The sequence below is a fragment of the Lytechinus pictus genome, chromosome 16, assembly GCF_037042905.1.
Source record: "Lytechinus pictus isolate F3 Inbred chromosome 16, Lp3.0, whole genome shotgun sequence".
Taxonomy (NCBI): domain Eukaryota; kingdom Metazoa; phylum Echinodermata; class Echinoidea; order Temnopleuroida; family Toxopneustidae; genus Lytechinus; species Lytechinus pictus.
In genome coordinates, this window is record NC_087260.1 from 20731305 (window position 1) to 20745454 (window position 14150).

A 14150-nucleotide genomic window follows, 5' to 3' on the forward strand; every position below is an offset into this window, starting at 1 on the left:
ACTGGTTTGTTGCCTCTATTAGATTTATTGACATTCAGTTATGCAATAAAATAATGAATACATCGCATTACAATTAGTATAAATAATAGATATGAAATCAATTTAATTTTCACAATTTGTTCAAATATATATCAATTCCTTTGGCAAAGGAAACACATGTTTTGGAACAGTGTTTCTTTTTCTTTCCTGCCCTCTTGTGTTCCACAATAACTTTATGCATTCTCTAACTTATAATAAAGTACAAAAGCTAACTTATAAAAATCAGCAGAATTATTAGTGTTATTTTCTTAAATGGAGGAACACAGAGTGATAAATACCTAAAGTGGGTATAAGTGGAAATTAATATTGATAGATTTTGACAGACAACTCGACTTTTCACCAGCCATTGAAAAATAAAGTCTACCATACAGCATATACATGGAAATTTATATTATACAGAAATCCAGACTATACATGTACTCACTATGCAACAACTTTGCACAAATAGTGTCATGAATAGACATACAAATGATTTATGAAAATGGAATGTCTAATCTCCCCCCATGATATATGATCAAGAAATTAATTCTATTAAAGAAAAGGGAGCATTCCATGGGGGATACTGCCAGTCATTTTCATTGACTAATTTACTCTCGTCCAATCGGATGTAAGGATTTCAGTAGCTTATAACAGTTGTCAGTGAAAGATTAATATCAAACATTTCATAAAATGCTCCCCAGAAATGCACTTCTGCAAATTATTTGTGATTTTAACCCTAATCCTCCCGGGGGGGGGGCCATAATGGCCCCCCCCCCTCAACAATTTTCGCGATATATCTGCTGCGCAAAATTTTTTGACCTCGCCGCTCACTGACTTTTTACTTTCAAGTCTCGCGCAAACTTTGAGACCAAATTTGTGACGCCCGGGTACGCGGTTACGACATTACGCAACATTATGTAAGTGTATGTCAGACTCAAAATTGCTCATAAACGTGATTTCATGTACAAATCCAATGCAAATTGTGTATTTAGCCAAAATTCATAAATGTATCATTATTTCTACTTTTACTGATTAAACTTAATTAATTTTGCCTTGTTTATGATCAGAATTAAGTCTGGAACGATTTCCATCGAAAAAACAATAAAAAAAACAAAAAGTAAAAAAACAAAGAAATACATAAGAAATTAAAAAAACAATAAAATACATAAAAAATTGGTCTTGGTACCAAAATTTTTTTCATTCACAATTGTTAGGAATGCTATAAAGAATATTTTCACCAAAAAATAGCATTCTAGGAGCTTTATTTAGTGAATCAGAGCAAAAAGTATGATTTCATGAATAAATTAGCATAATTAATTCATATAAAATAAAAATATATGAATTCAGTGAAATTTACCAATGCAACTGCGTAGATTACGTCATTCTCTACCATCATGCAAATTTTCTTAAGGGGGGCCATAATGGCCCCCCCCCCCCCCCCCCCCCCCGGAATGACAAGAATCAAAATACCCCGGGAGATTTAGGGTTAAGACCTGGGTCCCGTACCACAAAGGTTGGCGATTAATCGTATGCTTGATTTTCACGATTGATTGTACATTGTAGTCAAGTAATCAATCGTAGAAAAATGTTCTATGATCATTGCCAAGCTTTGTGTTACGGGCTTCTGGGCTCCGTAACACATACAGTCCTTTAATTTAACACAAATTTGTCCATCCCAAATATCAAGTGCCAGTCATTTGATTTAACACAAATTTGTAGTTGATTAGCATTCAATTTAACTCTCCATTACGTTTGATTTAGGACTTATACTTGATTTGCAATTGAATGTAAGTTTCTTGCGTTGTCTCACTTAAGAGGAAATACAATTGACAGTATCTTCCTTGTTGCAGGACCCTTGAGTAGTAGACTAAACTACAATTGTTCACATGATTTAATTATTTGACAGAAAAGATTCTCAGGATAGGAATACAATCGTATCCTTCGGGTCACCAACGCTTGCACGAAGAGATGTCTTGACTTGGAGGCCATGCCACCAAAATAAGGATTTCAGACTCCGAGTTCGCAATCCCCCTTGGAAACTTTGTCCTTTGATATGGCATTAAATCTTCACTGCCACTCTCCACCCAGGTGTGAATGAGTAAGAGTACGAACAAATTCTTTGACTACCAATGGAACTGTAAATGATAGCATCGCCGAGCATTGGTAACATTGGAGCACATTATATGCTGATTATGTTGCCGTTGATGACGCTTTTAGAAAACGCTGATGATTTCACAGTTTAAATTGAGCATTGGAGTTTCAAATATGACATCAAATATTAGTCTTTTTTGGTCCATAATGTTCCTAGTTGAGGTAGATCCTGGTCTATGACATTCAGGACTACGTCTTTGATCTGTCTGTGTAAATCTTCCATGGATTGATCAGCATCTATTACCTGAGAGAAAATAAAATGACATTGTATGTGAATGAGTATGACACTTATGGGAAAACTGACTCAGAAGGAAAAAGAACATAATATAAAATATATCCATTTAATCAGTGTTTACAAACAGACAAATTTATATTCTATGAAATATTTTAGGGGATTTTATCACCTTTTATTCCACATATTGAAGTTCATAGACTACGATTTTACATTGATTATTGGACACATGATTTTACCTAGGTAAAGATTCTTCTACGAAAAATAAATTTGGTCATAGATGACAGTCAAAAGTATCAGTTGAAAAAGTGTACGATACTCTGAGGATCACCTATTATAATCAAATTATTGCAATTTGAAAATGAAACAACTCATTTATTTCCATTAACAGGGTCAACATTCAGGTTAGAGACAAAGTAATCACCCAAGTAAATTGATTATTCACCTCACAACTAGAATAGTCTGCAGGAACAGACCCTTGGTTTTTGCAAATTTGCATAGTGCATAATGCAGAGTCTGAAGTAGTGAGACTAGATTCACTATGTACTGTGGCTGGCTGTTATTTGACACAGACAGAGTCTTTGGCATCTAGTCTTTACTCTAGACCTGTTTTTGGTTAAAGTGTCAAATATGAGTCTAAGCTTGCAGACAGGCTTGTGCCATCACATCAGGTTATCGTGTCTGGTCGGGCAATCGCGTAACCCGATTAGTCGAGAAAAGGGCCCCCTAAATTCCCAAAAGGTCCAGTTTATCCTAAGGTTTGTGAAAGTTATCAATGTACAAAAGTCCAATTTATCCAACGTTTTGTGAAAACTATGTTAAAAGGGAAAGGCAAACTGGGCCCAACTTTTTGAGGATCTTGGAGGCCCTTTTCTTGAATGGTCGGGTTTCGCAATTGCCCCACCAGACGCAACAACCAAATTAGTCTGGTCTGTTAGCGGAATTATGTGGACACGGTGGACAAAAGCATAATTTTTTCTCCAGACCTTTGTTTATGTATAAGAATTAAAAATTGGGTATGCTCCAAAAAATCTGGCTGCAGGAACAGTGAAAAAATGGGTGAAAGAGTAAGAATTTATGAGTTTAGATTGGTCTGATATATAGACTAGCGCTAGTGCAAAACTCAATTGCAGTGCATTATTTTGCATTGATTTAGTTCTTGAATTCAGACCCTTTTTTAACATATGTTCTGTTTGTCCTCACATCTCAATGCACCAAATATCTGAATGCAGATGCTAAACAAGCCGAAGGGTGGCGGTGGAGGTGGTTGAATGTTGGTATGTATGTACATATTTTGGTCTTGGGGTAAAGATGTGCAAAACACATTTTTGCATGTGTTGGAAATGGTGTTGCCATGGTAACAGTGTATTATGGCAAAAATAAGGTAAAAATCTTACAGTTAGAACTACTTCCTCTGTTTTTAACCGATTCTCATGAAATTTGGCACACACATTGGTCTTGAGGTGAAGATGTCTAAGACACATTTTTGTGTGTCTTTCAGAAATCTTGTTGCCATGGTAACAATTTATTATACGGTGAAAATTGGGAAAAAAACTTAGAATTCAAACTGCTTCATCAGTTTTCAATCATTGCTCATGAAATTCGGCACACACATTGGTATCAAAGTAAAGATGTATAAGGCACTTTTTTGTGTGTTTCAGAAATTGTGTTGCCATGGTAACATGTTATATGGAAAAGTTTAGGTAAAAATGTTGCAATTTGAACTACTTCATCAGTTTTGAACCAATTCTCATGAAATTTGTGTCACACATTTACCTTGGGGTAAAGATGTGCAAAAAACATTTTTCTGTGCATTTGTCAGAGAGTGCATTGCCATGGTAACCACATATGATAGCCAGAAATGCAGGAAAACTCATTGTGGATCAAACTACTTCCCCTGTTTTTAGTCAGTGCTCATAAAAATTGGAAGAAATATTCATCTTGGGATAAAGATTCATATTAAATTCCAAATGTCTTCTCTGCATTAAAATGTTCACGCCAGAGTGTGGGGGTATAAATCACCTTCATTAATATTTCTAGGTTTTGGGGGGGAGGGGCGGGATTGGTCCGTAAAATCTGACATCAAAATAAAGAAGGTTAAAGGCAGTGGCCATTAGGAACATAAAAATGATAAACACTCTTAAAATAAGCATCCCCTCAAGGGCATAGGCTGGGGGTACACTGGGTGAATGTGAAACATTTCGCTGAGGCAGAGGAGTTCCAACACTGGCAAGCAAAATGAAATGTGTACCCCTTCTACTTTCAACAGCTGATTTTCCAAACCTTAGTTCCACCTCCCCAAGATGTGCACCCCTCCCCATACCACTTTTAGTTCTACCTCCCCATGCTTAAACCAGTCTACGCCTTTGCCCCTCAGGGGTGTTTGCATTTTTAAAGCTAGACATTAAAAATATATCAGCCCCCTATTTTTTTTTTTTTTTGGGGGGGGTCTTTAGAAAATGACTTAAAAAAGTAAAAGTTAAAGAATTATGACTAGGAACTTAACCCCCCCCAAAAAAAAATAGGGGGCTGATATATTTTTGAGCAGAAAAATGCCCCCCCCCCCTTAAAAGGTAAGAAGAGTCCTTTGCACTTCAGACCATTCATTTGAAGTTTAATGCATTCTGATTTGATACAAAATTGTTTGCGGTACCCAATTAATCATTGTTTATTTATATTCTCATATACTCAGTCTTTTATTCATATTCCGTTCCTACTCTTTCTTTTTAACTTTATCACATCACTCTTGATTTTGAGCTTCACCATACCATCTCCTTCTGCTTCCTCTCTCCTTTTTGTTTTACTCTCTCTCCAAGTATATTTTTTCTGACATATTTTAAAGTGTACCTTTTATCATGCAACTAATTATAGAAATACAAATACATACAAAAATCTCTGCACTTGTTTTAGAAATTCACTTGCAAATCCATGACTCAATAACATACCATATCAAAAATATCCATATGTGCACAATAGATTTTAGCCTTCTATATTCTTTCATTTATTTTTTTCAGTATATTTCTGTGACAGCCCCTGCTTTATCCTACATCTCCCATTGTCAAAAAATGAATATTATGTTTCAGTAGCAAAATTGTTGGATGCAAACTCTGACTGTCATAAAAAAAATGCAAATAATTTTCCATTGGAGTAAAGACAAACTTATTCACTGTTCATTGAGCAAATGATGACTTTTATTTCTCTACATATACTTATATTCTAGTCATATCCCTTTCAGATGGTGGTAACTGCAGGAATGGGAAAACTCAGTGATAAAACTAAAATTTTCACAGAGGATTTTTGGGAAATAACTAAATCCATTTTTGTCAAGCAACAGTTATTCCATTCTGAATGCTGCAACCTTGTTAATATGAATTTGATGCACCTTTACCAAAATATAATATCATGACAGTAATTTCTTCAATTCTTTAAACTAGACATTAAATATTGCTAATAGTATTATTCAGGACAGAGTGTAGCCAAAATGGAGTTTAAAAGATTATGAAAAAAATGAATGTCATGTCATTATATTTCGGTGTATAGGTGTAAGTATTCAAAATGGAATAATTGTTGCTAGATAATAATGAATTAAAATAGCTAAGAAAAATGTACTTAGAGAGGGAGACAAAGAGGGGGAGAAAGGAAACAAAACAAGAACGTATGGTAAAGATCAAAAGTACAAAAAGTGATGTAAGAATGTCAGAGTAGGAACTGAAATGAACAAAGACTGAGCAGAAGGAGATGAATAAAACATTGATTAATTGGGCACCGAAAACGATATTTAAATTAATACGCTGAAGTGTAAAGGATTTTTCTCCCCCCTTTTTTTCTTGGGGGGGGGGGTTAAGTTCCTAGTAATAATTTCCTTTTACTCTTTATGTGGCAATTTTCTAAAGCCCCCCCCCCCCAAAAAAAAAAATGGAAGGGGTGCTTTTTTAAAAGAGTGTTTAAGTTCCTAATGGTCATGGCCTTTAACCTTCTATATTTTTATGTTGTCAGTTTTTAAGGACCTCCTCCGCCCCCCCCCCAAAAAAAGAACCTATAAATATTATTGAAAGTGATTAATACCCTGCGCTATGTCGTTAAAGGGGAATCCAACCCAAATAAACACTTGTTTTTAGAGGAAAAGGAAAAATCAGACAAGTTTATAGGTCAAAGTTTGAACTATATCGGACAAACCATAAGAAATTTGTGAATATATAAAAGTTGTAAACATTGGTAATCACTATACCCATGAAGACTTCAAATTGGCCGCATATGTGATGTCATAGTGATGTAAGGCAAGGACCACTCTTCCATGTACTGGAATAATTAATTGGCTAAAATGTCTTTTTCAAAAGTTTTACTTCAAATTATATCTTTTTTTCATGAGGACATAAAACAATATACTACCGGGTTTATATTACGGCCCCAATGGAATAGGGATTTAGGAGAAAACCAAAAATCCTGATAATTAAGTACAAGCCCTATGAAAAAGTTGTCCTTGCGGCCCTTGTCATAATTTACTTACCCAGTTGCCAATTTGAAATCTACATACTAGCAGTCTTAGGGATCTTAATTTTAAAGCAGCCATAAATTTTGCTTGTCCGATTTCTTTCAAACTTTCACCATTCTTATTTTTCTCCTTTTCCACACAACATGTTATGACCAAGGCTGGATTCCCCTTTAACACTGAATATGAATCTTTACCCAAAATGAATATGTGTGTCAAATTTATGAGTACAGGCTGAAAACTGAGAAGTAGATTGATCCACGATGAGTTTTCCTGCATTTCTAGCTATCATATGTGGTTACCCTGGCAATGCACTCTCTGACAAATGCAAAAAAAAAGGTTCTTGCACATCTTTACCCCAAGGGCAATGTGTGAGCCGTATTTCATGAAAATTGTTTCAAAACTGATGAAGTAGTTCAAATTGCAAGGTTTTTACCTAAATCTTGCCATATAATATGTTGTTACCATGGCAACACAATTTCTGAAACACACAAAAAGTGCCTTGTACATCTTTACTTAAATACCAGTGTGTGTGTCGAATTTCATGTGAATTGATTGAAAACTGATGAAGCAGTTTGAATTGTAATTTTTTCCCCAATTTTCACCATATAATATGTTGTTACCATGGCAACGAGATTTCTGAAAGACCCACAAAAATGTGTCTTAGACATCTTCACCTCAAGACCAATGTGTGTGCCGAATGTCATTAGAATCGGATGAAAACAGAGGAAGTAGTTCTAACTGCAAGATTTTTACCTTATTTTTGCCATAATACACTGTTACCATGGCAACACCATTTCCAACACATGCATAAATGTGTTTTGCACATCTTTACCCCAAGACCAAAATATGTACATACATACCAACATTCAACCCCCTCCACCGCCACCCTTCGGCTTGTTTAGCATCTGCATTCAGATATTTGGTGCATTGAGATGTGAGGACAAACAGAACATATGTTAAAAAAGGGTCTGAATTCAAGAACTAAATCAATGCAAAATAATGCACTGCAATTGAGTTTTGCACTAGCGCTAGTCTATATATCAGACCAATCTAAACTCATAAATTCTGACTCTTTCACCCATTTTTTCTCTGTTCCTGCAGCCAGATTTTTTGGAGCATACCCAATTTTTAATTCTTATACATAAACAAAGGTCTGGAGAAAAAATCATGCTTTTGTCCACCGTGTCCACAAGTAGGGTGTTTTTGACGCTAACAGACCGGACTAAATGTGATGGCACAAGACAAAGGTCATAGGTGTTTGGTCATTACTAGCTCCTGCCTTCACACCAAGCACACTGGATTGAATAAATGATTTAGTGTAGTTCAAAACATAGAGCTCCCAGAACATTAGCCCAATTCCATAGGTATGAGTGAATTTCCATTTGCACGTCGACTTATAATAGCCTGCTGTGTCCACAGCATACAAAGTTGGAGGAGAGAAGCACCCCAATACAAAGAGAATGTGCAAGCTAAGCACATACTGCCTGTCTAAGATGTTTGCAAAAGATGTGATTGGGGGGGGGGGGGGGAATCCTTGTCATTATCATGCTCGTCGTATACCAAACCCACAAAGTAAGGTATTACATACAGTTGAGCTAAAAAGTCAGTGAACCCCACCACAAAATGCACTCCTTCATGCTGAGTGTTGAATGTAGACAACAATACTAAAATGTTCGCCGAGCCTAGGGAAACAAACTTCATTGAACGTAATATTTTATCACTTGACTTCACAATTAAATACGGTATCTAAAACATGTCAGAACTTGAAATATGTAAATTTTCTGGTGGGGTTCACTAAATTTGTAGCATCACTGTATATGTACCCACTAAGTCCCTGTAGTACTATGTAGCCCAATGGCCTAGGGCGTCTACAACAGAGATGCATGACAACATGATAACTTTTTCACAATAATTATTTAAATCAGGATTGAAATTCAACACCATTGAATTGCCTCACCTTCCAGTCATCTTCCTGCATGCGCTTGAAGTTCTCGGCGACCCTGAGCTGGATGTCCGACTTCTCGTACCTCTCTTCGCCGAACCCTCCTCTCCTCCCGGCTGCCTCGCTTGAGATGTCTAGGTACAACACAAGGTCTGGGAGGGGAATCCCAACGTCGGGTTGCTTGCACCAATCTAACGTAAAACCCTTCAAAGATAAATCAAGCTTAAATTGAATACTTCATGCCAATAAAACTTATAAAGTTGGTAAATAAAGAGACATGGGTCCCATGTTATGATTAGAGATACATGTATTCAGTGACAGTGGTCAAAGATCATTGCAAGCACTGTTTTGTTCAACGTACCTAATACCATCCAGTCAGAATCATTATTGATATTGTATTAAATGATGCAAATTGATCACAAATCTTTGTGTTGTAGATGCCTGGAACCTTTTGTATAAAACTTCACCAAAAAAAAAACTAAATGCAAGCTTCGATAGATTGATCAATTACATGTAAAATTTGTTTTTTCCAAGTAGTTTCCAACAATATCTTATTATTACTTACACTTATTATCTCATTGAACTATCTTTACTATAGTAATGAAGAGAAAAAATATAAATCAGCTGTAAAGCATGTAGTCCCACTAACCTCTTTTGCTGCTGTGAATGCTACTCCTGAGTAAGCATAGCGATCGACCACTAACGTCACCCCTTCACCAAGCTTCCTCTTCATCTCTGGTCTAATAAAGTAGATACAATAACATAAAAGAAATAAGATGACAAAAGTCATGAAACACAAATGGCCTTGCAAGTTTTACCATGAAGATATCAGGTTTGCATACCATGCACAAACATATAAATTAAATTTACACAAGACCTCAAAAAATTGTTTGCCATAACAGATTAAAAAAAAAAGAATTAAAGTAGATCATTTATTTTCCCTTCCCATGTGGTCCTAGGATATTGAGTGTATTCTGGAAACAGCATTACTAAATGTACCTGTATGTTTTTAGTGTGTTTTTTTCAATGGTAATTTCCTTCAGGGATTCCTAACAAATAATAGTGACATAGCAAAGCTTCTTCACTGGCTTCTTCAACTACTCTACTACTAGTACTCTATACCTTTCCTTCATCATTTTGAAGCCCAGCTGACGTGAGCTACATTGTCCAGTGCAGGAGATCATTACAATCAATGCCGACACTAGCATTCACTGCTAAACCTGGGCCCTGTCTTACAAAGAGTTACGATTGATCCAATCAAATGTAACTATGGAAATCCATCAGTGTCATATTTTTTCTACTAGAAATGTGCAAAATGTCATTTGTAAACAAAGGAGAACACACCGGACTGTTATGAAATCAATGAATTTATGGGTAAACATTCATATCTAGAAAAAAATTGAGCAAACATGCATTTTGTATGTTGACTTTGCTGGCCGTCCATAGTTGCGACTGATCGGATCAATTGTAACTCTTTGTAAGACGGGGCACTGAAATCACCAAACAGGTACTCACACAAGTTCCCATCTGTTTGCAGAGAATAATAGGTGGACTGCATTATCCTGAACATCACTGCTTTTCTTCAGATAACTGTCAATCACCTTTCCAATGGTTGTAGACCTCTCTGGAGAAAGAGGGAAAAGAGAATACTGAATTATAGCTTACATACATACATTAAATATTCATATGGCGTCTTCCCATTAACGCGCTCAAAGTGCTTTACAATAACTTAACAAACAAGAGTGTCGCTAAGGCGAGCACATAATACGCCCGCCTGTAACGCGGAAAATTGAGTTATTGGTCAAGCAAGAAAAGTGGAAGGTGGCTATTTCACCTTTGACCTTCTGACCTCAAAATCAATCGCCGGGATCTATGCTACATGTACATGTAGTATCATACACACCAAATTATATGAGCCTAGGTTAAGTTAAACTGTTATTGCGTTTACAAGGACTGCAGAAGGGTAAGATGAAAATATGTCACTGTGACCTTGACCTTTTGACCTCAAAATCAATAGGCTTCCTGGGATCCATGCTACAGGGTAGTATCATACACACCAAATTATATGTGCCTAGGTCAAGTTAAACTAAACTTATCGCGTTTACAAGGACTTCAGAAGGGTATTAGGATAAAAACATGTCACTGTGATCTTGAACTTTGACGTTTTGACCTCAAAATCAATATAGGCTTTCTGGGATCTATGCTAGTATCATGCACACCAAATTGTATGAGCCTACATGTAGGTTAAGTTAAACTAAAGTTATAGCGTTTACAAGGACTTCAGGAGGGTAAGATGAAAACATGTGACTGTGATCTTGACCTTTTGACCTCAAAATCGATAGGCTTCCTGGGATCCATGCTAGTATCATACACACCAAATTATATGAGCCTAGGTTAAGTCAAACTGAAGTTATCGCGTTTACAAGGAAAAGTTAACGGACAACAGACAGACAGATGGACTGACAGGCGGACGGAGACGGACACCCAGCATGATACCGTAATACGTTTAGCATTAGCAGTGGCCCGGGGCAAGCAAAAATGAGTCTGGCCTGCAAAATTCTGTAAAAAGCCAACACTTGGTGACCCGGTGGGGCTACCAAATTTTTGATATATTGTAATGTTTCCTATTGTTGTAGGGCCACTAAATTTGCTTTGCGGGCCACCAAAATTATAAAATTGATGATTTTGGTGGATCGATCTTTATTTCGTTTCAATTCTGATATTAAACAACATCAACAGTAAATCATTGCAATACAAATTAAATAGCAAAGAACAAAAGTAAATAATATACAAATAGCAAATAGGCATGAGTGCGATGGTGCGAGATTTCGCATGAGGTGAAAGAAAGATGCTCTATTCAACGAGGCCTTAGCCTCGTTGAATAGAGCGAAGAATATTCGCTATTTGTGTTGTACAACGCCTCAGAATTTAGCGAAAATATGAAAAACAAGAGAGTTTTTCCCTGTAGTAATCTATGAAAAGGGAGCAAAAGGATTGAAAGCGAAAAGCAAAATCATACAAGCGCACATGACCTTGGGCAGCATTGCGCATTTAGCCAGTAGGCTTATATGCGTATTGCACTTTCATTTTTACTGAGTGCAATGAATTCAATCGTATTGTGACGTCACCTCCTAAAGCCGTCCAATGGTACATTTTGGATGGTACGTCTTGTGTGCAACGGTACGAATGTTTGACATTCAGCCTCCCATTCGCTCGCGTACAACAAGCTAAGTAGGCGTTGTACAAGTACATAATACATGTACATGCATTACATATTATGGAACATTAGCAACACCCATGAGACAAGATGGAAATGAAACGTGGCGACCTACTAAGAAGCTTAGCTTGTGCGCCATAGGCCACCAGAGTATTATAAACTTACATTATCAATCATCTAAAACCTATGAGAACAAGCAAACAAAATTATAAAACAATTTGGAGTAAATAACCAAAGTACTGATGTACAAAAAAATATATATATTTACAAAAGATGTGAAATGCAGAATGCAAACAAATTCTATTATTAGACCTAAAGTATAAGAACCTGAAATTCGAAAAGAAGAAAGAAAGAGGAAAAAATAAGAAAATAAGCAGAGCTCTACTTTTGCATAGATACTGTAATTGTGGGAAAAATACAATTTATAAAGTTAGACAAGATATACCAGCAGGCATTCGTTTACAAGTATTTCTTCAGTAAATCTTTCTTTAACTTGTTTCTAAAAATACTAAGGCTAACTGATTGCTTCAATGAAGTAGGGAGTTCCATAATTTTGGCCCTGTATAAACGAATGTATTTAGCCGAAAACTAGTTTTGACCAATGGCATGTGAAGAAAAGAAACTTGTCTTGTATAGTAAGAGTGGATCTGGTCATTTCTAACACATAACGAAGCAAGGGCAAGTGGAAGTTCTCTTTTACTTAATTAATACATAATGCAGCCGAGGTTGTGATCGAACATGTCATGTAAACTTGTTTTCATAAAACAAAATATTAGTATGAGATCATGAACTTACTCCACATACTAGTCTAATTACCCTTTTCTGGACTTTTATTAACCCATCTAAATTAACTTTAACGGAGTTACCCCTGGCAGGGATGCCATAATTCAAGTGAGGCACAATGAGAGTTGAGTACAAACATGCATAAAATATTTTTGGGGAAATATAGACAGTCTAGTCTACTCTTCTATCAATTGACAATGAATTAAAAATAATGAGGGTCGACTCCTGTCCTGAATTTCGGCCTATTCTCGGATTCTGCCTTTCTGGAAATAATTTTTTTGGTGCTATTTTTACTACAATCTTTTCTTCAGAAAGTTCAGGTAAACTTCCCCTGGCTTTAACACAAACAAGTTGGTTGCAGACTTCAAGAGCACAGTACACAGTCAATACGGTCAGATAGCTATAGCTCCAGTTCCATTCCAACTTAGTCTGCCACCGAACTGTTCAGCTGGCTGGCCCGAGCTCGGGGTGGAGTCCCCCAGGCCGGAGCGGGCTAAACTGTCCCCGCCGTCCGGTAGAGTGTGTGTGAGCTTACCTGGAAAACGCATCAGTTCAGCTTTCAATCCATTTTCTCGCAATGAGTCCACCAATTTCTTGCATTGCGTAGATTTTCCTGAGCGATCACAACCCTCGAAAACTACCAGAGCACCACGCCGCATTTTTTTGAACGATTTAGTATTTTTTATCCAGAAATATCCGTGTGTGTCTTTGAGGCTCCTTCCTTCCTAACGTTATTGCGCTTGTTTACAATTACGGTATTTCCCGCGTTTAGCAACATCTCTTCCATAAATACGATACCGCATCGATCCTTGGGAATTTGGGATTTAATCAAAGACCTAGAATGTATCGGGAATGTATTTTTTTTTAAAGACCTACAAAAGGTAGTAAATGAATCATAAAACAGAGCTAATCTAATATATAGATCTGAACCAAAAAAAATTCAACACAGCAACAATATAAAATAAGTAACAGGCATCTTCATTTGGACTAGACTCTATACAATTGTCTGGAATCGAGGTAGTTACTCTAAAAGTGGGCGCGGTTCGAGCCGCGCCCCTGACTACTATGAGCTATATATATGCAGAGCAAACTCTTGACTATAAGGAGCTTCAAACAGAGGAAGCTTTCCTTGAGTCTTGACAGATATGTTAACAGGGGCCGCGGAACAACTTTATAAAAAAAAAGTACCATGGTTTTACCAGAGTACTTTTACAATGGTAATACCAACAGTATGGTAAATGGACAGATGAAGGCAGTACTTACGTTTAAGGCATGGATTTTCAGTAAAAATACCATGGTAATACCATTGTACAGT

The 14150-nt window shown here is 36.6% G+C and overlaps 1 protein-coding gene across 1 annotated transcript; it reads right to left on the reverse strand.

Annotated features, from left to right (window-relative positions):
- Positions 1-2: 2 nt before the first annotated feature.
- On the reverse strand, positions 3-13608 carry LOC129278555 (thymidylate kinase-like). The gene is made up of 5 exons (XM_054914700.2): positions 13371-13608; positions 10351-10459; positions 9485-9575; positions 8851-9039; positions 3-2413 (listed from the first exon to the last, which is right to left on the reverse strand). The coding sequence occupies exons 1-5, from the start codon at positions 13492-13494 to the stop codon at positions 2297-2299; spliced, it is 630 nt and encodes a 209-aa protein (XP_054770675.1). The 5' UTR covers positions 13495-13608; the 3' UTR covers positions 3-2296.
- Between the last annotated feature and the right edge of the window lie 542 nt (positions 13609-14150).

Coding starts and splice junctions, on each gene's coding strand:
- LOC129278555 (XM_054914700.2), bottom strand. CDS start 13,494: ATGCGGCGTGGTGCTCTGGTAGTTTTCGAGGGTTGTGATCGCTCAGGA. Junction 9,576..10,350: donor GCAAACAGATGGGAACTTGT/GTGAGTACCTGT, acceptor CTACTTTATTAG/ACCAGAGATGAAGAGGAAGC. Junction 2,414..8,850: donor TGCAGGAAGATGACTGGAAG/GTGAGGCAATTC, acceptor ATTTTCTCTCAG/GTAATAGATGCTGATCAATC.